At 37.0% G+C, this 24,671-nt stretch overlaps 1 protein-coding gene and 2 long non-coding RNA genes across 7 annotated transcripts in view; 1 reads left to right on the top strand and 2 right to left on the bottom strand.

The window, feature by feature from the left end:
• The window catches only part of HMCN1 (hemicentin 1), a 510,534-nt gene that overhangs the window by 115,498 nt on the left and 370,365 nt on the right, over window positions 1-24,671 (top strand). For all 5 annotated transcript variants that reach the window (XR_014247210.1, XM_082401086.1, XM_082401087.1 and 2 more), the window contains exons 3-4: window positions 10,677-10,835; window positions 11,643-11,765. Coding sequence is in view for 4 of the 5 variants with exons in the window: in XM_082401086.1 (XP_082257212.1) it covers window positions 10,677-10,835; window positions 11,643-11,765 (282 nt within the window). In the remaining variant the exon portion in view is untranslated. The remainder of the gene's footprint in view (window positions 1-10,676; window positions 10,836-11,642; window positions 11,766-24,671) is intronic.
• The window catches only part of LOC309633518, a 339,904-nt gene that overhangs the window by 158,637 nt on the left and 156,596 nt on the right, over window positions 1-24,671 (bottom strand). The window lies entirely within an intron of this gene.
• LOC309633571 overlaps window positions 1-24,671 on the bottom strand; it is a 190,300-nt gene that overhangs the window by 122,519 nt on the left and 43,110 nt on the right. The window lies entirely within an intron of this gene.

Here is a 24,671-nt window from a genome sequence, read left to right as displayed (position 1 = left end):
AAAGACAGATGTAGGTCTAGGGCTGGTCTCATCCTCAACGAAACAAGTTTATTTCTTAAAGATTTTGACTTCCTCTTCTACCTCCAGTCACTTTGGGTTATTGGCTCACCTAAAGTTACTGAGCAGCTAATGAGAATGATAACTGTAAATTGAAAATTACTCCCTTTGCTCAGCATGTGTTCATGCTACTTAGTGTGGTAAGCTTATTTAAGTGTAACCTCACAGTCACCTTGGAGAGACACGAGAACAAGATGCATTTTGAGAGACTGAAAGGTAGTGTTTATCCTGCAGTTGTATTTGTAGGCGGTTTTGATTATTTTTATTGTTGAAACTTCTTGGTGCCTGAATGAAGCATCTATTCAAACTTTAGTTTGCTGCTGGAGTTTTCTGCTAGGGTAATAAATTCTCTGAGGGACAAACAATCCTGTATTCCCAGGAAGTGAGGGATGGGGACTAAAATAAGTGACTGGAGGGCACCGAGTGGGAATGATTGGCTCCTTTCTAGCTGTCCATCCTGGTATTCCTATCCAGAAGCAAAGAGTTGGCTGATTTCTTAATGATCTTTTGTGTGCACTTCAAAGGACAAAGAGTATAGAAGGGTATTCTGACCGTTGCATTGCTTTTTCAAAGCAGAATACACACACACTTAGAATGGGGTGGGTGTGGATTATGATGGGACATTTCTTGATTTTCTTTTCAAAGTGTGGATGTGTGGGGATGTTCTTAAGGGTACATACATAAGTCATTGTGGAGTAAATATTGCAAATATATGTGACAGAATAACATTTAGAAAGAGGACTCCTTTGACCTATGATGCCTGGATTTATTCCATTCATGCTATTAAGTCAATCAAGGGATTGCTCTGTTCCCCACAATAAGTACTATACCTGATTTTGTCAGGTTTTAGGTGATGGTAAGGATGGAGGTCAAAATGTTTTTCTTGGGAGAATGTTTCTTGATCTAAAGCCATGACTCCTAGAAAAAACCTATAAACCTCACTTTCAACAAAATGGAAAATTAAAGAGTTTCTTTAAGGAAAATTAAAGAGTTTCTTCTCAATCCAAATTGATCTGAAGCAGTTCTCAAGAAGCCATCTTTTTTTCTTCTTAGGCCTTGAAAAAGTCTCAAGAAGACTAGGAGAGTCTTGGTTTTGGTATTGATTTTGCGTATTATTTGTTCAGTTATCCCTTCAGATGTTCGGATCCCTTCCAGAAACTTATCAGTACCACAGGCATGAACTAGCATCAGTTAGAGATTTGATAGCACTGGCCTTCCTCAGCAGATGATACCTGGGGCTCCTGTGGAGCAATATCTGGGAGCCTCTGTTGGTGTTCAAGGCTTATACAGGCTTTCTTGGGCAGGAGTATCCCATTACTGAATACTGGTCCAGTCACCAGCTAAGTCCCTCAGGTTTCCTTATGCAAACTTTAAACCGGGTCTCCATTCTTCTATATTCATGTTGATTTTTAAAATTCCTCATTTATCTACTCTATATATTAGTCTCCTCCTTTGAGATGACCTAGATCTTAGTTCACCAATTTTGTTTAATGACTACTTACTTGTTCTAAAAAAAAAACAAACAAACTTATCTATCTCCAACTTCTATATAAATGTAATATTCACAAATTATAATGATTTTATTAGTAAAAATACATTCTATTAATTTTTTTCATGAAGACCTATTATAACCTACATAGTATAAATATATTTTTATCACTTTAAATAAAAAGAATCACAACATTACGACTTCTTCAATTAGTAACAAAGATAATGCCAAATGTGCTGGAAAGCATGTAAAATCCATATGTGAATGTTGGAACAGAAAGGAAGAGAAAGTGGGCAGGTAGAGTCTGAGGTAGTACAGAGGAAAGGTAGAGAGGGGTCATAGCAGAGAGAAGACAGGAAGAAAGAAAGCCTTCCCAGAGGAAGTGCAAGCAGGGTGAATGCCTAGCCCTTGAATAAGCAAATGATGATTGGCTACAAGGGCCTCCTTAGACCATGCCCCTGCCCTCTTCTGGCTCCTTCTCACTGAGCAAACAAGAGAGACATTTGAATCTCTCTCAAAGAGACATTTGGAGACCAGGAGTCCTTTCCAACCAGAGACCAAGGCAGTGTCTTAATTTGATGGGAAAAGAAAAGGTCCCAATGAAAAGGTACAGAATCCTTGAAGGAGGAGGGAATTCTCTTAAGTAGCAGAGAAGAGGAGGATTACTGAAATGGATACTGAGAATTCCAAGATATCATTTTGCAGTTTCCCATTTTTGCCTGGAGGTAACCCTGCACACTTCTATATGTCTCCTGATCACGAGAAGCTATTCGGTGGTGTTTTTGTTATGCTTGGTTGCTTCCACGCTGTTTCCCTCTTGACAGGACCATGGTCTATTATAATTCATGTAAATTATGAAGCTTTTGAAATGTTTTAAGGTATGAAGGCACATTATTTTCTGATTTATTAATCCAGATATTGAGCGTCTGGTACATAGTCTCTTCTTTATGATTATTTAAATGGAAGTGAACTGAATATCCTCTTAAGGCTCAACATGAAATAAGTTCCAATAAATGGAAAGATCAATTTCTGAAGAGTTAGACTCCTACTACTGACAGGTGATAACCTGAAAGCCTGGAAAGGGTTGTCATTGTTAACCTTTAATATTCCTGGAATTGAGATCAGCAGTTCTTTGATGCCTTGATTTGGATTCCACCTTCTTCAGACTAGTAAAGGGCAGCATGGTGGACTGCCTGGGATGCGGTATTTTCTTTTTTTGATTATGGAGATTTGAAGTTTGGGCTCTGAAATATTCTGTCCCTCAGTACAGCCCTGCTGTATTTTCTACAAGTGATGAATACCAAATGTCACTGATGCATTAGGATTCTACAGTCATTTTGATTTACTTTATACTTGATTGGGAGCAACTTTAATTAAATTCAATGTAATTTAATGGTTTCCACATGTACATTCTGTTTTCTGGGTTATAGAATCGCACAGCTGTATTTTTAGAAAGAGAACTGAGGGTGGTAAACTTTTGTTCAGCTTGTAACTGAGTTTCATTTATAAATTTTATATGTAAAGGGAAAATTATGCAAGTAAGACATCCAAAACAATGGGTATTCCATGTGAAAGGAAAATACAGTTTGACTCTGAAACTAGGCTTAGTAGGTTGTAGTCATGTTAGAATAAGGGTAAATATTGTAATGCCAATAGACATTCTTTTGGACTCAGGCATGAGCCTACCAAAAATGTTTCATTTTTTGATTGCTTAGAATTAGGCGTAACTGGAAAACAACTGGTATAAACACTAATTCATTGAAAATAGCTGATGAGAATAGAAGAATTGAAATGGGTTGGAAGAGAAATAATAAGGCATGGGCAAGGGCCTGCTTTGAGATTAGCCCTCTTCCTTCTCTGATCCCTTGTTTGATGAGCGTTTTCCCATTAGGTTTTGGACAGAGACCTCATTTTTCTCCAACTCCTCTCAGGGTTTAAAGGTTCAGTTTCTTCCAGTACCACTCCCATACTGTCTTGTATTTAGAAAAGACAGCATGGTAATCTGTTTTATTACTCCCTTGACTGATAGCATTTCTATTCATTCTTATTTAATCTTGTTGACAGGAATTTATTTTCTGAACATAATTATCACTGTAATTCGGAGGTTACCATTTTTTTCCCTTTAATTTCAAGAGCAGTGTTTCCTGTGAAAGGGCACATACTTCTCTTTTTTCAGTAAACATTTTTTTCTATCTGAAGTGTCTTTGGCAACTTGGTAAGTTGTTGCCATCAGTAGAATTATAAAGACAAAATGATGAATGAAACTACTGATACAAATTAGTTATATTTCAGAATTCAAATAAAAAACTCTAAGTTAACAAAGTCAGACCCTTCTTATATACCTTTAAGGAATTATGCAATTCAATGCATTATGCAACTCTATCTCCCTCACAACTTTCATTTTCATGTGTCTGTGCAGGTTTATGTGGTTTCAGGGGATGAATATACATTGCCGTGTTTGTTTTCTGTTAAATATAAAAATTGACCTCATGATGCAGGGTGGGGGGAAGGAGGTGGGGAGGGAGAAAGAGAGAGAGAGATAAGAGGGAAGAAGAGGGAGGAGGGGGAGAGGGGAGACGTGGGGGGAGTTAGTTTTATATATCACAAGAATATATATATATATATACACGCACACGCGCACACACACACACAAATATATATTCATATATGTATTGCTTACTTAAAGAACAACTTTTGGCACTTGTATTTTCAGGAGACTTAGCTCTGGAATTTTACTACTTGAGATGGTCCAGACTTGAGCAAAGCTCAGACTGAATACAGCGAGTGTGTCTAGATTGTGTCAGGATTGCTTTGCACAGTCTCATTCACCCATTTACACACTATTCATTCACTTATCCATTCATTCATCAAACAACAATGGAACACTTACTAAGTTCCCCAAGGAACAATGATCTAGTGGGAGGAAGCAGATAAGTTATACGGACAAGTCAGCGAATGCTATAATAGAATGAACAATATTCTGTGGCCATCCAGAAGAAGGAGAATCTTTCTTCTGCTGCTTTTACAGTGTCCCTGACAAGCTGCTTGCAGCCACAGAAGTAGATGAGGAAATAAAATGCCACACTGCTGTTTGCGTGTTGCCAGGCAAAATTGAGTTCCTAATCCCTGCTCTTTCACGTACTGGTTGTGTGATCCTGGGAAAGGGGTTTTCAAGATTTAGTGCTCTGTCAATAAAATATGCTAAAAATGCTACCTCCCCCATCAATTGATGTAAAGCATAAATAGCGGAGCATGTGTGACAATACCGTCTCAGTGCTTGGTGCACAATCGATATCCGTTGAGTTAATACAAGTAGAGTGTCATCACCAACAAAGTATCAGTTAAATAAATGAGGCTTTTCATAGATTCACGTTTATCTATTCCAAATTTCTTCATCATAGATGTTTTATAGAATATTATTTTACTTTTCCGTTTGGTATTCAGGTCAAAACAGAAAATGTTAAGACTTTTAAAGGACTACCTTTTTTTTAAGTTTGGAACTAAAAACTTAAAACAGTTTGTTTTTATAATTTCAGTCACAATCCCATTGCACTAATTTTATAATCTGTACATGAATTTGACCCAAATTAACCTAAAGTATCTGACTTTGTTTGGCTTATTTATAAGCATGGACGTTTTGACAAAGGTTCTCAGTCCTGTTCTGACAAATTTACCTTTTAGCTAAATTTAATGATCAGAAGATTAGTTAATGATTTGGGAAACACTATTAGCCAACCTGTGAGTTAAGTTTCTAAGATATTTTATATGTTTATGTAAACATATAAAAACTTTATTTATAAACTTTGTGTGTGTGTGTATGTGTATGTTTAAACAAAGTAAGTGATTTATAGATTTTTGGAGTAGATTTTAGCTTGATTCCTAAACCTTAGTAAATTAAAACAACTTGAATTTTTGTTTCTAATAACTTCTTCCAGGAAGCAAAGTTCATGGAAGACTTTTAGATCAAGTCAACAGCTTTACAAATAATAGTCTAGAATGAAGCCTACATAACTAAACCAAACATATCATTCTAAAGCAGTGCTGTCCAACAAAAGTAGAATGTGAGCCACATATGTAATCTTAAAAGACAGTTGAAATTAATTTAAATAATCTAACCCATTATATCTAAAATATTATCAATTTAACATGTCATCAGGATAAAAATCAGTACTTCAGTTTTCAAATTTAAATTTTAAAATAAAATGAAACATTCAGTTCCTCAGTTTCACTAATCTTATTTCAAGTGTTCAGTAACCACATAAGGCTAGTTAGTGGCTACTATAGTAGATAGCCCATATCTGAAGTCTTCCTTTTATAGATCATTTTAATGGTTATTTATGATTTAAAATGATTAGAAAATTAAACTCAAGTATCAGAGAGGGACCTTTTATAAGGCTATAACATTATATGTTAACTTCTTTTGGAAAAAAGAAACTTATTTTTCTTTTCAAGAACCTACATGTACAACGAGATAGGCAAACTTCCAAGGATTCTAGTGGTCTTTAGAGTCTACTCCTGGGTGACGTTGAGGGATGAGCATCCCGAGGTTCTCTTAGAGTAAATTTGAATGCAAGTCAAGTGGCTCAAAGATTGTTCTCCACTCAGTAACTGGACAAGATTTATCATTCTTGCCATTCCTAACAAGTATCTCTGAAGATTGACTTAGCTGTTCTGATTTTTGGCCCACAGACAGATGACTTCTCCTAGCCCCTTGACACTAGGTGACAATGAGCAGAAAGCAATTCATCTCTCCATAGAGTTATTTACCACAGAGCATTATTGTGTACTTGGCCATTTAACAAATGCTGTGGAATGGATAACTTATATTGTGATTCCACTCAGGTGCACAATGTCAAGTGCAGGTGAGAAATTGTTTTTTGCTTAAGCTGCTGAAAATACAGTAGGAATCGAATACATTTTTGAGCAGTCCAGAATATTCATTACAGATATGTAGAGTTGGCTACAAGTAAAAGTTATTCCTATCCAACATACTAAAGTTACCAATGTGCCCAGTAGCTTTTTCCCACTTTCCTAGCCCACAAATGCTCACTCAGGGGCATTTGCTGCGCACGGTAATCCCTCCAAATAACTGTTATGCCAAGGAAAATATGTTTCATTATTAAAGAATAGAGCAAATTAGAGTACATCTGAAGAGGGAGGAAGTACGTCTGAATGGGAGAAAAGAGAACATTTTAAAGAGGGGAAGGCATAGTATCTCAACCTTGGAAGGAAAATAATTCAATTTGACAAATATTTACTCAATAATTACTGTACGTCAGCAAATGCTATGTACTGAGTTCTCAAGGACTTAGCACACAGTTCCTGCCATCAAATAGCTTATAGAAAATGGCAGATTTTAGACATGCATACATCGGTAAGGAATGTTTGATGGTGGAGATGCAGCAGAAGAAAGATTACTTGAATGAAAGTACTAAAGGAATTAAGATGTGAAGCAAGGGGCATAATTAAAGAACAGGAAATAGCCTCAGATTAACGGAAGCAATTTTTTTCTTCGAGTTTTATTGAGATATAATTGACATACATCACTGTATTAAGTTTAAGGTGTACAGCGTGATGATTTGACTTCCATACATCATGAAATGATTATCGCAATAAGTTTAGTAAGCAGTCATCATCCGATATAGATATAAAACCAAAGAAATAGAATAAAAATTTTTCCCTGTGATGAGAACTCTTAAAGTTTACTCTCTTAACCACCTTCATATATAACACACAGCAGTGTTCACTATATTTATCATGTAGTATGTTACATCCCCAGTACTTCTCTTACTTTTAACTGGAAGTTTGTACCTTTTGACTGCCTTCATCTAATTCCCCCTCCCCCTGCCTCTGGTAACCAAAATCTGATTTCTTTTTCTGTGAGTTTGTTTGTTTGTTTTTGAAGTATTATTGACCTATAACACAGTTCCTGTTACACAACATATGAATTCAATATTTCTATACATTTCACAATGATCACCAAGGTAAGTCTAATTACCAAGGAAGCAATTTTTGAAGAGGGAGCATCAGGAGATAGAAAGCCAGAAAGATAATTTGATCCAACACAGTGGTTAGTGAAAGATTTTAACTAGGAACGTGATATAGACGGCTCTTTACTTCAGGAAATATTAAGTTTGGTGGTAGGAAGAGCAGATTAGATAGGAGGCTATACTTATAATAAAATTAATGATAAGAGTGAATTGTAGGAAGTAAAGAGGAAGGGAGGGGACAGATTCATGATGGGTGTAGAAGGAAAATGGTTTGACCACTGATTAGGTGAAGAAAGAGGGAGGAGTCAAAGATGACTCAGGTTTTGAACTGAACATCTAGGCAGATGCTACCATTAACAAAAATAGGGAAGATATGTTTGGGGAAAATACGGTGAGTTCCATAGTAGATGCACTGAATTGTAGACACCTGTAAAACATCTAGGAGTAGATGTCTAACAAGCACTTGTAAATAGAAAATTGGAATTTGGGAGATAAGTACAGTCTGAGGATACAAGTATACAAGTTTTTGAGAACAGTATTATCTGTTAAGCTAGATCCTGTGAAAATGCACATAAGTAAAAGAGGATAGGAGATATTTACTGAAAAAATAGAAGGAACTGCTAACTCAATAAAATTTCTGGGAGTCGGTAACTGTTATCTTCTCGAAAGTTACTGCAGTGTCCAGCCCTCTACTATTAAGAAAGTGGCATAATATTTAATGGGTGTCTCAATTTTAGAAGTAATTTGTAATAGTTGGTGCTCAGTTCCAACTCATTGAATAAATGATGTTTAAAGGCTGTAAGTACTGAGTGGCATCCAGTGCAAGAAAAGATTCTTCAGGTGGTCCAGGCTAAAGTGTAAACAATTCTAGTGCTTGGTTCTTATGACCCTGATTAGATCTGTGGTGCTCAGGTTATCTGTATCAGAATCAGAGATTGTTTGGAGCCTAGGGAAAGCCCCAATAGGAGAACCAAGTAGAATCTTCAGAGTTTAGAGGTAAAACCTTATCCCTTTCATCAAGTAATTATTTTCTTTTTGAGAAAGAGCTCTTACTCACTGAGTTCTAGTGGACCGTGGAAACACGAAGCCCCCCAGGATCCCAAGCTGCCCTGCTTTTTTATTTGATTGTCTTTTCTAGGCATGAGTTCCTTAAGGACAAGATACTTTGGCTTATTCATCTTTGTGTACCTAAATCCTTGCAGGGTGTTTAGCAGTTATTCATTGCTCAAAACATATTGGTTGAAAGTCCATTTCCTTGGCCCTGTAGTTATTGACATCTAAGGAAATAATCAGACATGAGAAAAAAAATATAAAATGCTATAGTATATTATATATATTATAAATATAAGCATATTTATAATAGATTTGTATTTATTTATAACAGAGGAAAATTTGAAAGAGACTTAATATTTAACCATAGAGAAATGCCTGACTAAATTATGGGATGTAGACAGAATATCATACAATCATTAAAACCTGTGATTTTGAAGAACATTGATGACGTGATAACATAAGTAGGATATAGCTCTAAATTTAAAATATAATGTATAAAATGGTAATTACAGCATGCTCACAGTTTTATCTATCAATTCACATGTATTGGAAGGAAATAAGTGTGACAAGAATTCCTCTTAGGGTGAGGACTATTTTTGTTTAGGAAGGTATACTGAACCTAATCGAGTAGAAAATAAAACACAGAGATCATGTGTTAGTAGTAATGATGAAGCAGAGTGAAAAGAGTGACAGAGGGGTGTATTTTATATAAGGTGGTCATGGAAGGCTTCTCTGATAAGTCACATTTGGACAGAAACTTGGGTATAGGAGATGAAACAGTGTGTTTGTTTGCTGGTGGGAATGATCCAGTAAAGAGGGAATGTTTGACAATGGAGTGGGGAGAAGGGACAGCCTTAGGAGCCATGTCCTTGATTAGGCCCAGGTGAGAAGTTAGCCTAAGCTGTGAGTGTAAATGATTCCTTCACCATGAAGGCAGGGCATGTGCCTGCTGTTGCTGGAGGTTAATTGGTATCGGTGCGGGAGTTTACGAAAGTTCTCTTCTGATTGCTTCTATCTTCTCAGTACAGTAGAAGAAAAGTCATCAAATAAGAGTGAGAAGGGATAAGAAAAGAGGGAATGTATAAAATAGTCATGTATGAGAGTGGGAGTCAATCAATATTAGTTAAAAAGCATATAACAATTTCTATTATTTTCTGTATTTTTGGTGAATTTTTATTATTGTTTTCTTTTCCTGACTCTTTTAAGTTTAATTTATTTACTTATTTTTATTGAAATACAATTGATTTACAATGTCGTGTTAGTTTCAGGTGTACAGCAAAGTGATTCCGTTATATATACATATTCATCTATTTTTTTCAGTTTCTTTTCCCTTCTAGGTTATTGCAAAATATTGAGTGTAGCTCCCTGGGCTATACAATAGATCCTTGTTGGTTATCTATTTTATATATAGTAGTGTGTATATGTTAATCCCAAACTCCTAATTTATCCCTCCCCCACCCCTTTCCCCTTTGGTAACCATAAGTTTGTTTTCTGCCTGTGGGTCTAGTTCTGTTTTGTATGTAAGTTCATTTGTATCATTTTTTTTAGATTCCACGTATAAGTGATATCATATGATGTTTGTCTTTCTCTGTCTGACTTTATTCACTTAGTATGATAATCTCGAGTTTGATCCATGTCGCTGCAAATGGCATTATTTCATTCTTTTTTACAGTTAATATTCCATTGTATATACATACACACCACGTCTTCTTCATCCATTCATCTGTCGATGGACATTTAGGTTGCTTTCATGTTTTGGCTATTGTAAATAGTGGTGCAGTGAACATTGGGGTGCATGTATCTTTTTGAATTATGGTTTTCTTCGGATATGTGCCTAGGAACGGGATTGTAGGATCATATGGGTGAATTTTTAATTTATCCATAAATACACGTTTTTCTATCTCTGCATCACTTTATATCTTTTCCATCTCCTTGTAACCAAAGTGGTTAATCCAGTGGCAAACTGACAGAAAATAAAAGTGAAGACAACCGCTCAGTTCTAGAGCTCCTACAGCAACTTGTAATAACTAAGGTATCTCTTTTCTGCTAATGAAATAATTGACTTTTTTCTCACTGCTCCTCAACAGGGTGGTGGCGATTGTCCAGAAATGAGTATTGGAGCTATAAAAATTGCCTTGGAAATTTCTCTTCCTGGTTCTTTCATCTATGTTTTCACTGATGCACGGTCCAAGGATTATCGGCTCACTCATGAGGTGCTGCAGCTTATCCAACAGAAACAGTCACAAGTGAGTAGGAATCAACTCCCCACCACTGAATTTTCCATCTGAACACAGCTGTAAGAAATACAAGAGATTGCCTCCCCTCCCTGACTATACTATGTGTGACAAATGCCAATAATTACAACTATTGATCCATATATATGGACTCCAATATGTATGCATCATTTAATCTAAACATGTTAAATGGATATGTGATATTTGTATATAGCATATGAATGCCTTGTTTCATAATATGGAGAAGAAATGATTAGGGTTTAATTAAGATGCTTGTTACCATCTTATCCTTATAACTGACAAAAACATAGCCCTGACAGAAAAGGCCTGTATTTCAAATATCACCTCCTGTGTGGAATCTTGTCTGAGTCAGTTACTCATTGTATCAGTTAGCTATTGCTGCATAACAAGCTGTTCTCTCAATGACTTAAAACAATAATCATTTATTTCTCACATGTTTGCAGGTTTCAGTTATGCTAGGCTATGCTTGCTCACTTGTGTATCTGGGCATAGTTTGGGTTTGGCTTATCTAGGTGATCTCTGGGGTGACTTGGCTCTGCCTTGCAGGTTTATCAGCCTCTTTCTGAGACCAGGAAGCTAGTTTAGGCATGTTCTTCTCATGACCAAGGCAGAAACACTAGAGAGCAAGTGGAAATACCCAAGGCCTCTTGAGTGCAGGCTTAGAACCAATAGAATGCATATCTATATCTATATATCTTCCACTTGCCTGGTAGTATGTTAATACATAGTAAGTGCTCAGTAAATATATATTGATTTCTGAGAACCCTTTAAACTATCTTCCTTTTTCAAAAATCATAGGTGGTATTTGTGCTCACTGGAGATTGTGATGACAGGGGCCATATTGGATATAGAGTCTATGAAGAAATTGCCTCTACAAGTTCTGGTCAAGTGTTCCATCTGGACAAAAAACAAGTTAATGAGGTCAGTTTAATAAAGTGGGTCTACTTTATTACCAGCTACCTTACCAACATCAGTTAGGCAAACCTAATTGTGTCAGTTTTGATTTCAAAAACAAACAAACAAAATTTTCCCCCATTCCCCACAGGTCAGTAAAGTCATTAAAACAATGTGGAGAAACATAGATTTATCTGGTATTTATCTCTAGACTGTATTATGCTATACTGATAAATTATTTAGATTTAAGCATATATTTATTTAAAATTCATTTAGTGGAACTTGAAAATTTTTGTAGTTGTTGTTGTTTAGTAAGGTCAGTTTGTATTTCTGATGTACAGCTTGTGGATAACTGGTAAAATGAGGCTTGATTTGACTTTTACTTGACTCATTTTACATTTGTTTACTGAAATAGAATATAAAAATGAGTTATTAAGCCAAATTCTAATGAAGTTTGATCTCTAAGATTAAAAGTAAAAAACTATAACTCAGTAACTATATACTTATCTAAAAATTTTTATGATAATAAAATCTATAACTGATATGCTAAGAAAATCTTGGTACTTTCTAAAGAAGTGTTTGAGATATATTTAATTGTCATGATTATTTCTTTCTTTTTGTTACCTTGCCTTGACCTTACTTGTGATGATAAAATTTTGTTTACTTATTTATTTATTTATTTGGCTCCCACTTAAGTTTCTAGGAACATGCCAGAACAAAGATAAGATTTTACATGGGTATAATTCACATTTGATTTGATGTGGTCAGTGTATCAAAAAAATTCTATATTTTGTTTCTTTGTTTGTCATTACTGCAATTAGTATTATTTAAAATTTTTCTTAATGAACAATTTTTCAACTATTGATTGAAAGATAACAAGCATGATTGACTGTATATATATATATTCACAGATACTTAACACATACTCATATATATGTACATATATGTAGATGTATGTTTGTGTGTGTATGTTTTCTTTTTTTCCTCTTTCTTTGTGATCTAATATGTGGTAAATATTTAAGTTTCTGATGTGAGCTAAAAATATGGGTTTCTCTTTGTAGGACAGGATTTTATATATATATGTATAAATATATATATACATATATATAAAACCTGGAGAGTATTATGCTTAGTACAGTAAGACAGAGAAAAACAAATACTGTATATTTTCACTTATATGTGGAATCTAAAAAAATAAAACAAACAGATGTAACAAAACAGAAATAGACTCACAGATACAGAGAACAAATTAGTGGTTACCAGAGGGGAATGGGTGGGGGAGAGGGGCAAAATAGATGAAGGGGTTTAAAAGGTACAAACTACTAAGTATAAAATAAATAAGTTTAAGGATGTAATGGACAGCACAGGGAATACAGTCAATATACAGGTTCTATGAATTTCATGACGAACTTCCTTGTCTTGAAAGAAATGGTTCAGTAGTCCTCTTATAACTAAAGAGTTCCTATTACATCATGGTGGAACTAATAGGACATTGCAAATTTCTAGAATAAACATTTTAGCAAAAATATTTTTTATTAATATGTGATATACAAACCTGGGAGGTTACTCTAGTCCAAACGTTTTTTTTTCTTGCAAGAAACAGCCTTAGAGCGATATATGGCTTGAGTCCATATTGTGTCCACTGTAGTGATCCAGAAATGCCTGGGCAGGTCTGACAGCTACTCAACTGCTGAGCCCTTAGCAGTTATTTGAATAAACATCTGCATGAGAATTTGGGAGCCTGGGAAGAGAAGAGTTGGAGAAGAGTGCAGGACTGTCTCAGGAACTGGGTTTCTTGTCCCATCCCATACACTGAGCTTGACCATGACGACCTCACACTGGCCAGAATGGACATCATCAAAAAATCTACAAACAATAAATGCTGGAGAGGGTGTGGAGAAAAGGGAACCCTCTGGCACGGTTGGTGGGAATGTAAATTGATACAGCCACTATGGAGAATAGTATGGAGGTTCCTTAAAAAACTAAAAATAGAATTACCATATGATCCAGCAATCCCACTACTGGGCATATACCCTGAGAAAACCGTAATTCAAAAGAGACACATGTACCACAATGTTCATTGCAGCACTATTTACAATAGCCAGGACATGGAAGTAACCTAAATGTCCAACAATAGATAAATGGATAAAGAAGATGTGGTACATATACCCAATGGAATATTACTCAGCCATAAAAAGGAAGAAAATTGGGTCATTTGTAGAGATGTGGATGGCCCTAGAGAGTGTCATACAGAGTGAAGTAAGTCAGAAAGAGAAAAACAAATATCATACATTAACGCATATATGTGGAATCTAGAAAAATAGTACAGATGAACCTACTTGTACGGCAGGAATAGAGACGTAGATGTAGAGAACGGACATGTGGACACAGCGGGGGAAGGGGAGGGTGGGACGAATTGGAAGATTAGGTTTGACATAAATACACTACCATGTGTAAAATAGATAGCTAGTGAGAACCTGTGGTATGGCACAGGGAGCTCGGCTCAGTGCTCTGTGATGACCTAGATGGGTGGGATGGGGGGTCGGATGGAGGTCCAAGAGGAAGGGGATATAGGTATACATATAGCTGATTCACTTCATTGTAGAGCAGAAACTAACACAACATTGTAAAGCAATTTTACTCCAATAAAAAAAAAGAAAGGCCACTATTTGGAGTTGCTTTTTAACCTGGAATTATGTAAGACTCTGGGGGTACAGTCAGTATCATCAGCACAAGGTAGGGCATAAGTGAGGAAAAGCAACATTCTCTCTTGCATCAATGGGGATCCCATCCGCTTAGGGGGTTGTGAGGCTTTTGGGAGAAGTGGCAATGGTGTTCAGTGTAGACAGATGGGGCATTGCTGCCAGCAGAGGATACCATGCCCAGTGGGCAGGGTGTTTCTCAGCAGAAAGTACTAGAGAAGAGGTGAGAAGAGACATGGCCGTGGTCAGCACCTAGAGCGTTTGCAAGAACAGTTGCTTGAACCTGCTGTGAGCAGTCAGGCATAACTTGGAAGTTCTCAAAACAAATGGGTAAACTTTTACGGAGAACCATAGGACTTTTTTAGGAGTTGGGCCATAGAGCTAGAATATAAGCTCGTCTGTCCCATAAATATAACTCTATATTCATATACTCAGAGAAAATTGATTTATGCAAAATTGAGAATACTGTTGTCGGGACTTCCCTGGTGGTCCAGTGGTTAAGAATCTGCCTGCCAATGCAGGGTACACGGGTTTGAGCCCTGGTCCGGGCAGTTCCCACATGCTGCAGAGCAATTAAGCCCGTGTGCCACACCTACTGAAGCCCGCACCCCTAGAGCCCGTGCTTTGCAACAAGAGAAGCCACCGCAGTGAGAAGCCCGTGCACTGCAACAAAGAGTAGCCCCTGCTCGCCCGCAACTAGAGAAAGCCCGCGCACAGCAACAAAGACCCAATGCGGCCAAAAATAAAAAAATAAATTAGTAAAAAAAAAAAACAGAAGCAGTATTGTAACAAATTCAATAAAGACTTGAAAAAGAAAATGGTCCACATCAAAAAAAAAATCTTTAAAAAAGAAAAGAAAATACTGTTGTCTTAAATGGAGAATATGAGTCCTACAGAGGTACAGGCTTACTTATTAAACAAATGGGGTAATGCATATTTTTTGTAGTCCTAATAATTCTGACAATTACCAAATAATTTATAGGAACAATTTAAAAAATTTGGTGTGAATTACAGAAAATTTTATAGATATAGATATATAACATAAATTTAACCCACTGTAATCTTAATAGTGTTTTTCTCCCAGATCATCAACTGCTATTTTGATCTTTAACTTTAGCTAGGCAGAAAAGGACTAGCAAAAAGCATTGCTAAAATTGTCCGTTTTTATAAGCTGGAGTTTGATGCCAACAGGGATGGGCTTTAATTCATATGTCAACCATAGCATTTCCAATCCCCCTTCCAGGTTGTTCAGGAAAGGTCATCTCATGTACTTTGTGCCACTGAGATGCAGGGAAATTTAGCTAAGGGTGACTTGGAAAAGTTGTCTTCTAGATATTGTCCTGCATGGATGTGAATTCCAGATCTGGTATAGGCATCTTCATACAAGTCTGAGGATGAAACAAATATGAGGGGGAGTAAAGAGCTAAGAAAATCCAGAGCCTTTGGCTTAAGTCAACACTCAGACCATCCTACCTCTAAGCCTCTGAATCAAGGAAGTGATCTTTTTGTTTAAGCCAGTTAGAGTTGAGTATTAAGTTACCTAAAGATAAATGTATTCTAACTGATAAGAATTCTATGTTTCTTTGTGACATGGTCTCTGTAAGTCCCAGTTTCCTTGTTTGTAAAATGAGGATAATAGAATTATACACTTCAGGAAGTTGTTATAAGGTTAAATGAGATAATGCATGTAAAATGTTCTACACAGGTCTGATACAGGGTAAGTGCCCAATAAATGTTAACTAGTATTGTTATAATCCTCATAATGTTGTTATTTTGCTTTCAAAGTGGGGAAATTGTGCCACTGTGTTTGTTAGAAACCAGGGGGCTAGTTGTCGGTTGCTGGGAAATAAATTTGAGTGGGAGAGTCCAGGAAAAGGCTGGAGAGATGGTTCTTTTTTGATGTGTGTGCAAAAAGATACTGTGAGGGGTTACTGGAATTGTATGAGTCAATATGTTCTTTAAAGCCACCAAAGTAAAAGTTTTTGTTAACAAAAAGCAGAGTGACAGTGTTAAAATTGGATTTGCAAAATTTTTAGCATATAATTTAGCCATTTTTCTTGTCTCATTGTTCCAGATTCTCCTATTATATAAATATTTTAAACTCTAGAGAATATAGATGCTTTAATGATAACTGCACATTTAATAGATTTAAGAACTGCAGTGAAGCCATGCCTGTACTGAGTCCTTTCATTTTACTAGAACGATTTTTCATCTACTGTTTCTAAAGGAATCTGTAGAGTATTATGGTTTACTCTCTTAACCTAGTTCATCAATTTCCTAACCTAGTGGGATATATTTTGTATCCTCTCTCTTGAGATAACTTGTAGTTTTTTTCTTTCTTCCTGTTCTTTTTTAAAAGAAGATCTAGGTATCTTTCATCTTTTTTTTAACATAAAAGAGAAACCAAAGTAAAGAAATCATTTGGCTGAACATCAGGGGCATATAAATCATTGTATGGTGTTACAGTTTGGAAATACAAGTTAAGACACATCTAAAGGATGTACTTAAACATTTCACCTTTGAAGATGAAAAGGAACTAAACAGTCTAACTCTTTCATTTCTTTGTAAACGGGGTGATTGTCAATGATCTAATTAATGCTTCCTAGGTTTAAGCAAAGTCCAAGTTTGAAATCTCAAAGTTACCCATAGATGTTATATTCTTGTGTCCAAGAACCTAACACAAAAAAATCCATTATCAAATGGATAATTCGCTTGTTCTGAGTTTCCCCATCCATTCTCTCCACCTCTCCCAACTCACGTCTTCAAACATCTCCCCTTCCAATCCCCCCCAAAAAAACCTCTCCCTGGACATCCCAGACTTGTGGATTGGTTTTATTTCCCACTTCTAAGTAATGCTGGCTAGCTGGCTATGTTATATCAGAAGGAAATTTTATCAAATAAAGAAATAATTGTCAGGAAATTTATATTTTTTGAAGGAGGTCAATAATGATATTTAGAAGTCCCATGAGAATGTATCTTAATGACTAATCTATCATATAACTTGCAGGTCTTTGGTGTAGGATGTTTTAGTTCCAGCGTTCCTTTTTAACACCCAGTGCTTTCTTCTGGAGTGGTTCCCTGTGCTACTCTGTTTGGCACCGGCATACTCCTCTCGACCGTCATTCTCTGTTAGATGTGAAAGACTCCCACGACTCTTTCCTTTCTTTGGTGATTGCCCTGTGATTAAGAAAATAATACCAGATCAGAATGATTGTGTGCTTGTTATGGCCATTCAACAAGAGATGAATTTTATTTCACTTCATTTCATTTCATTTCACTTAATCCTTACCACAGCCTATAAGGAAGACACCATGATCATCACCTTTTTACAGATGAGGGAAATGAAGCATAGGGAGGCAAAGCATCTTGCTCAGGGTTAAACTGCTGCTAGCTGCTAAGTGTCTGAACATAGGGGATGTATGCATGCTTTCTCCTGAGACTGCACCCTTAACCACTGTGAGTCCTGCCTCTGATTTCGTCTTTTATTTTCATCAGAGGATGCAGTTTTAACAATAAAGTGACACATCAGAGATTCCATCCTCATTCATTTGTTCAGCAGATGTTTGTCTACTTGACGCTAGCTACCACACTAAACACCATGGGAAAGCAAAGATCAACAAGATGCTGTCCTGATTTTCAAGGAGCCTAGAGGAGGAAAGGGGATGTAATTACACTACAGGGCGATAATAGCTGATGGAGACCACCCCAACTCCTTAACCAGCCAGAGACTTCACTCAAGAAGGGCGTGGGTCTCTTTGAAGACCAGGGCACACACTCTGTTCCTCAGGGTCCTAACTGCTGCCTTGGCCAATGGAGTGAACAGGGGGCATCTAATGCCAGATTCTCTGGTTTTAAATCTTAGCTCCACCACTTACTAGATTCATGACCCTTAGTTATCTACCTCCTCTGTGCTTCAATTTCTTCATTGATAGATAGGATACGTATAATACCAACCATATAAGATTAAGCAAATAGGGAAATTTCAGTAGTACCCAGCACATAATAAGCCTTTGAAAACATTTTGTTTATTTTTTAATATTATTTTTCAAGTAGCAAAACTGCAAACCCCATTCCCCCTGTCCTTTCTATCTCTTAACAATAGACTTGGGCATCTGATCTAAATTTACTACCCTCTACCTTATAAGGGGCTGGAAAGGCACTGAAATGCTGTCTACTTTTCTTTGAATATGTGGCAGGGTGGTAAAAGTCCAGGACATTAGGAATCTCCATTCTAAGTTCTCCTCCCTCCTAGGCAAGACTGTTCCAACCGCTGCTAAAGTCAACATGCTCTGGGAGTTTACCATCAATTTTCTTACAACAGCAAGGAGAGAGGGGAGGTCATCCCAGAATTTTTCTCTAAGAATGATAAAAGAAACAGGATATCAGTAATCATCTGGGCAGAAAACAGATGGCCCACTCAACAGGGGCAAAAGAGAGTTTACTGAATAGCAGATTACCAAGGTGTGGGTAGGCCTAAGGACAGCCAACAGGGAATGGTGAAGCACTAAGAGTCCAGCAACAATAGAGGAGAGAGCTTGGACCATCACCCAGGGAGATCAAGGCTAAGGACCTCTGATAGGCAAACTGCAGCCCTGGAGGATGGAACCAGGGGAATGAATACCCCACTCCTCTTTCTTTATCCCTTTCATTTCACCCAATCTAACTGGAAGCTGGGCCACTGATCTCGGGTGACCTCATCCTGAAGCGGTTTGAAGCAGGATTGCGGTTCCCGGCCGGAGATTGAAGTCAGGCCGCGGCAGTGGGAGAGCTGAATCCTAGCCACTAGACCAGTGACCAGTGACAAGGCCCTGGCCTGTACAGCTTTGCAGAAAATGAATTTCCACAAAGAAACGGAAAGTAGTGAAACAAGTAAAGTGTTTATTAGGAGGAAAAAGAATACCTGTGGATAGACGCACAGGCGGACTCAGAGAAAGAGTCGCGCCCTCTTGGTAGTTTGAATCACTTATATGGGGCATTTCTTCCAGGTTTCCTTTGTCCAATCATCTTGCTTTGTCTGGTTCTGAGTCCGTATTTGGTTAATCTCTGGGTCCTCCCATGTGTGCGCGCGCATCTCTTAGCCAAGGTGGATTCTAGCGAAGAGGCCTATGGGTAGGTTGACGTCACTCCCTTTTTGACCTCCAAGGAGCCTCTCTGCACATGTATGGTCGGGAAGGTTTCCTTGACCTTGAGAATGAGAAATATGTGGTCTCTATGGGCAGGGCTCAGCTCCTCCTCCTTTTCATCTTGGAGTATCTGTCCTCAGGGAACAAGCTGCTCAGCCTGGGGCCCATCTGTCTCCTGCCTCAAGACCAAGGAGCCCCTAGTGAGGCGGTCCATAAAGATCAGCATCCCTGGACACAGAGCCTAATGGAGAAGGGCAGAGAACAGATCTGGAGGGGCAAAATGAAAGTATCCAGCACAAGCAGTATTGTGCAGTAAAGACTCCAGGCTCTGGGACCATGGCTCATATCCCAGCCATGTGACATTAGATAAGTTACATAGTTTTTCTGTCTCAGTTTCCTCATCTGAAAATGGGGAGAATGACAGTACCTACCTCATAAAGTTATTGTATTTAGAACATACCAATAAATATTAAATGTTTTTATTTAGTGATACATGTTAGTCAAAACATTCCACGAACATTTGTATAATTTTTCCTAAAACAAAGAAATATATATTCACTGTCCATCTGTGTTGAGATGGCCAAAGGCAGCATGCTGTGATGGGGCCTTAGAATCAGGGAGATCTGGGTTGGAATGACTTCTCTGTCTTTAAATAGTTGGACAACTTTATGTAACTTTATATAACATCTCTGAGACTGTTTCTTCATGTGAAAAATGGCATACTAATTAACTCACAGGATTGTTCTGAAGCTTAAATAAAATAAGGAATACGTATAATAAGCTGAATAGAGTCTCAGGAAAATGGAAATCAGCGAGCCTGGAGGTCCTCTGATGCCAGAGAGGACCTATGGTTTTGCTTTGATTGTAGGTCCTGGATGACCTTATTCTGTGGAGGGCTCAGTGAGCCCCACATTTACAAATAAATACCTAAGGGAGAATGGACTCAGAACTACTACAGACTGTAAGATTCTCAAACATTTACAATTTCCCTGTATTTGTCATGTTTTCTTATTTTCACATTGCAGTAAAGCCATTTAAAGGTAAAGGGTTTAACTCCTTATTTTGGGAATAATAATAACATTGATTATAGTCATAATAATATAGGTCATCCTTATAGAGTGTTTATTTTATTGCAGGCACTATGGTGAGTGCATTCCTTTAATCATCACAGACATATGGGCAATAGATAATGTTTTGAACAATAAATTGTTATTTTTTGTTTGTTTTTCCCTAAACAAATGGAAACAAAGTACCCATGGCTTCATTTACCCATATTAGTGACCTATAAAACACTAGTAATAATAATAACATGATAAGCAGTCTACAAGAAGCCCCGAGGAGAATAAATCCCACTCCCCTGGGAGTCTTTCTGGAGTCAGCATGTGTAGCTGCAGCTACTGAGAGAGGAGAGGAAAGTAGGCAGAGTCCCTGGGTGTCCTGCATGGTAAGATGAGGGCTGATTGGCTGGGAGTAGTATCCTGGAGCTGAGAAATAGGTCCATGGAGTTCTTCTAGAGGAAGACAGAGCAGATGATCATCTTTCTGTCTGTAACATGAATTGAGACTCTAAGATAAAGAAAACATCTTTATTTTTTTCCACTAAGGAATTTCCAATGGGAAGGGAAGAGTTGAACTCACTAGATATTTCAGAGGAAGTAACTAAAGCCGAGGAAAATGAAATGACAATCTTGCAACTGATTGGTGCAAAATACCAACAACCTGGCAACAAAAAGCCTTATTGGTTAGAGATTACTGGATGTATTTCTCTTGCTAGTTTCATGCTCCTTTTCATAGGGGTCAGTATTGATATTAGAAAAACTGTGTGGAGGCTGATGTTAACACCGCATACGTACCCTGTTCACTTGTAGGCAACTCTGTGAAATAAAAGCAAGCCTAAGTCGGTTTTGATTGTCAGCGTAGCAATATCAATAAAAAATAAAATCTGTAGAATTGTATTGATCGATTTCTAAAAAATCAAGTACTAATTACCTTAATACCAGTGAGAATAGAGTAGCATGTACCAATTTAAAAGCAGCTGTGACTCTGTCCATTCCCACAGCTTCATGGAAATTAAATGCAGTGCATCTCCCCCCTCCAAAAAAAAGGAAAAAAAGAGAAAAACTGTAAGCTTTGCTGGAGTACGAATTCAGCACAGCCGCTTCCTGCAATTTTGGCTAAAGGCTACTTGTGACTAGAATTCAGACCAAGAGTTTTCTGTATATGGGCTTAACGATGAGACTCTGAAACTCAGGGTTTTGAACAGTCAGTGCTCTGAAATGAGGTTTCGGCCATTTTGTTTTCCTCTATTTCAAGTGTCACTACACACATTATTTCAAAAACATAACCTATTGCTGACCTTGACAATAAGTAGAAATGGGTGTTTCCTCTGAAATTTGAAAATGTATCAGAGACAATTGTAACATCTAGAAAGCTTCAGGAAATGTATGAAAACAAGGCATAAGTGTTTCCACTTATCCCTTCTTTGAATTCACCTAATTAAATGTTGCAAATGAAGTGGAGAGCTCAGACCACATACTTTAAAATAATACAGATGTCTCTACATCCACAAAAATACCAAAAAAGGAATACGTACCTTAGTTCCAGTGGAATGATTTCTTCCTCTATTACTATGCTAAGATTGACATGTCATGAGTGTGTGCTGGGAACTAAGGCTCCTGTAGTTATCACTCCAGGGCACCTGGGAGTGCTTTATAGGTCACCAATATGGTTAAATGAAGCCATGTGCACTTTATGGTTCCATTTGTTTAGAAAAAAACAAAACATAACATAATTTATGGTTTAAAAAACTATTTATTGCTTATAGACCTCTGAGAAAGTGAACAGTTTTTCAAAATGACATTTAAAGTATACATAGTACATAATATTCCTTGCGAGTGGAAAAAAAAAAAGATGACTGTTCTCAATAGAATCTTATTTAGGCAAAATATACCGAGTCAAATAGAGCCCTTCTGCAATGTGAAATAGTGGGGAATAGGGAGTGTTTAAAAGGATACACTCTGTAAAAAAAATGGGAATTCCATCTTTCATTTCATGGTTTCATGTACATAGTGGCTCTGGGAACTATTTGAAGTACTAGTTACAGACTGTGGCAGTATATTCTATAAGGGCCGTGGGAGTCATATCCACAAAACAAAACTCACTGCCTATGAAATGTGAGTTTCAGTATGAAAGTGTTCCAAAGACAGTCATGATATTTGACCCCTGGTATTACTTGTCTACAAAACTCAGAAAACAGAATGGATACCACTCACTAAAGCGTCTTTCTAAAATACCAAAAAAGCAAAGAGAAAGGAGAAAAGAAGCTTATATAAATGCCTGAAAAAATATTTCTTCTCTTTTTTTTTTTTTTTAAATAAATTTATTTATTTATTTATGGCTGTGTGGGTCTTCGTTGCTGTGCACAGGCTCTCTTTATTTGCGGTGAGCGGGGGCTACTCTTTGTTGTGGTGCGCGGGCTTCTCATTGTCGTGGCTTCTCTTGCTGCGGAGCACGGGCTCTAGGTGTGCAGGCTTCAGTAGTTGTGGCACGTGGGCTCAGTAGTTGTGGCTTGAGGGCTCTAGAGCTCAGGCTCAGTAGTTGTGGTGCACGGGCTTAGTTGCTCCGTGGCATGTGGGATCTTCCCGGTCCAGGACTCTAACCCGTGTCCCTTGAATTGGCAGGTGGACTCCTAACCACTGCGCCACCAGGGAAGCCCTGAAAAAATATTTTTTAAAGAAAAAAAAAGAAATGTTATTTAAGAGCAAATGTTAGCCAGTAGGTTACATGCATTCAACAGGACCAAAATAAATAGAAAAAGAAATAAACCTGTTTACTTAGCTGACTCTGTTTTGATTAGAAGCTGAAATAATATATTAATTTTGACTATGAGATGTCAGTTTTAACTGAATCAATCAATTACTTGTATAACTAACTCTGGATTTGCAAGAGTCTTAACTATCAAAAAGTTACAGTGTCAGACTCAAAGTCTTTGAAAAATTTATTCAGATCTGCACTGACTTGAAAGAAATAATCTTTTATCTCCATTTAGAAGGCTTGGTCTTTATTTTTACTGGAGTTGTGATGGAAACTAAAGGTTTGAGTTGAGAAAAAATATGTCCCAAATGCTTGATATTTAAAAGTGAAATAACTAATTAGCCTTTGAAGTCATTGACCATGATCTCTTGAAGAGTTCCTGCTGGGAACCACAAAGGAACACAAGAAAACATGAAGAAAATCTGCAGTGTTGAAGCAAGTAAAATTCTATTGAGGCATTTTCAGAGAGCCTCAACAATTTGGATGTTTCCTTTCATATTTCATCTATTTAAATTTTAAAGGTTCATTTTAAAGTTTTTTGTTTAGAGAAGGCATATGTCTGTGGTAAAATAGTAGGCATGATTTCTCTCTCTCTCTCTACAAACACACACCAGAGTATATCTGATCTTATATTAATTCAGAAAGAACAAGAGAATTAACACATTTAAGAGGTTATATACCTATTGTTTCCAAAAATATTGTATTTGTGTATTGTAAAGTTTTTATATTGTTGTGAAGAAAGCAATTACAGAACAACAAAGATTTACTGTATAGCACAGGGAACTACATTCAATATATTGTAATAACTTATAATGGAAAAGAATCTGAAAAAGAATATATATATATATATTTATATTTATATATATGTTTATATATATAACTGAATCACTATGTTGTATACCTGAAATAACACATTATGAATCAACCATAGTTCAATTAAAAAAATTAATGGAAAAAAAAGAAAGCAATTATCATTTAATCATCCAATCTAGGAATTATTAAAGGCAGCAAGTTTTTTTTTTTTTGGTGAAAATTGAGTGAAATCATGTATCCAGATTATTTTGAAAAGGACCTAATCTTGAATCTTGGGAAGAAGAATTTTGGAATCTTAGTCCTTTCTTTCCCAAAAGGCTTCTGAATGTGTAGGCCAAGTGCTCCATCTGACCAAGAAATCTGTGTGTCCAGGATACCAAAAGTCAGTCTTTTGTTTATCATAGAAGGGGGGAAATAAAAAGGTCTGGGTACTACATATTTTGTCCAGATCAAGAGATACCTACTGCTAGTATTTTCCTTTAA

This window comes from Balaenoptera borealis (genome assembly GCF_965194805.1).
Source record: "Balaenoptera borealis genome assembly, chromosome: 1".
Lineage (NCBI taxonomy): Eukaryota > Metazoa > Chordata > Mammalia > Artiodactyla > Balaenopteridae > Balaenoptera > Balaenoptera borealis.
This window is presented reverse-complemented; position numbering and strand designations above follow the sequence as displayed.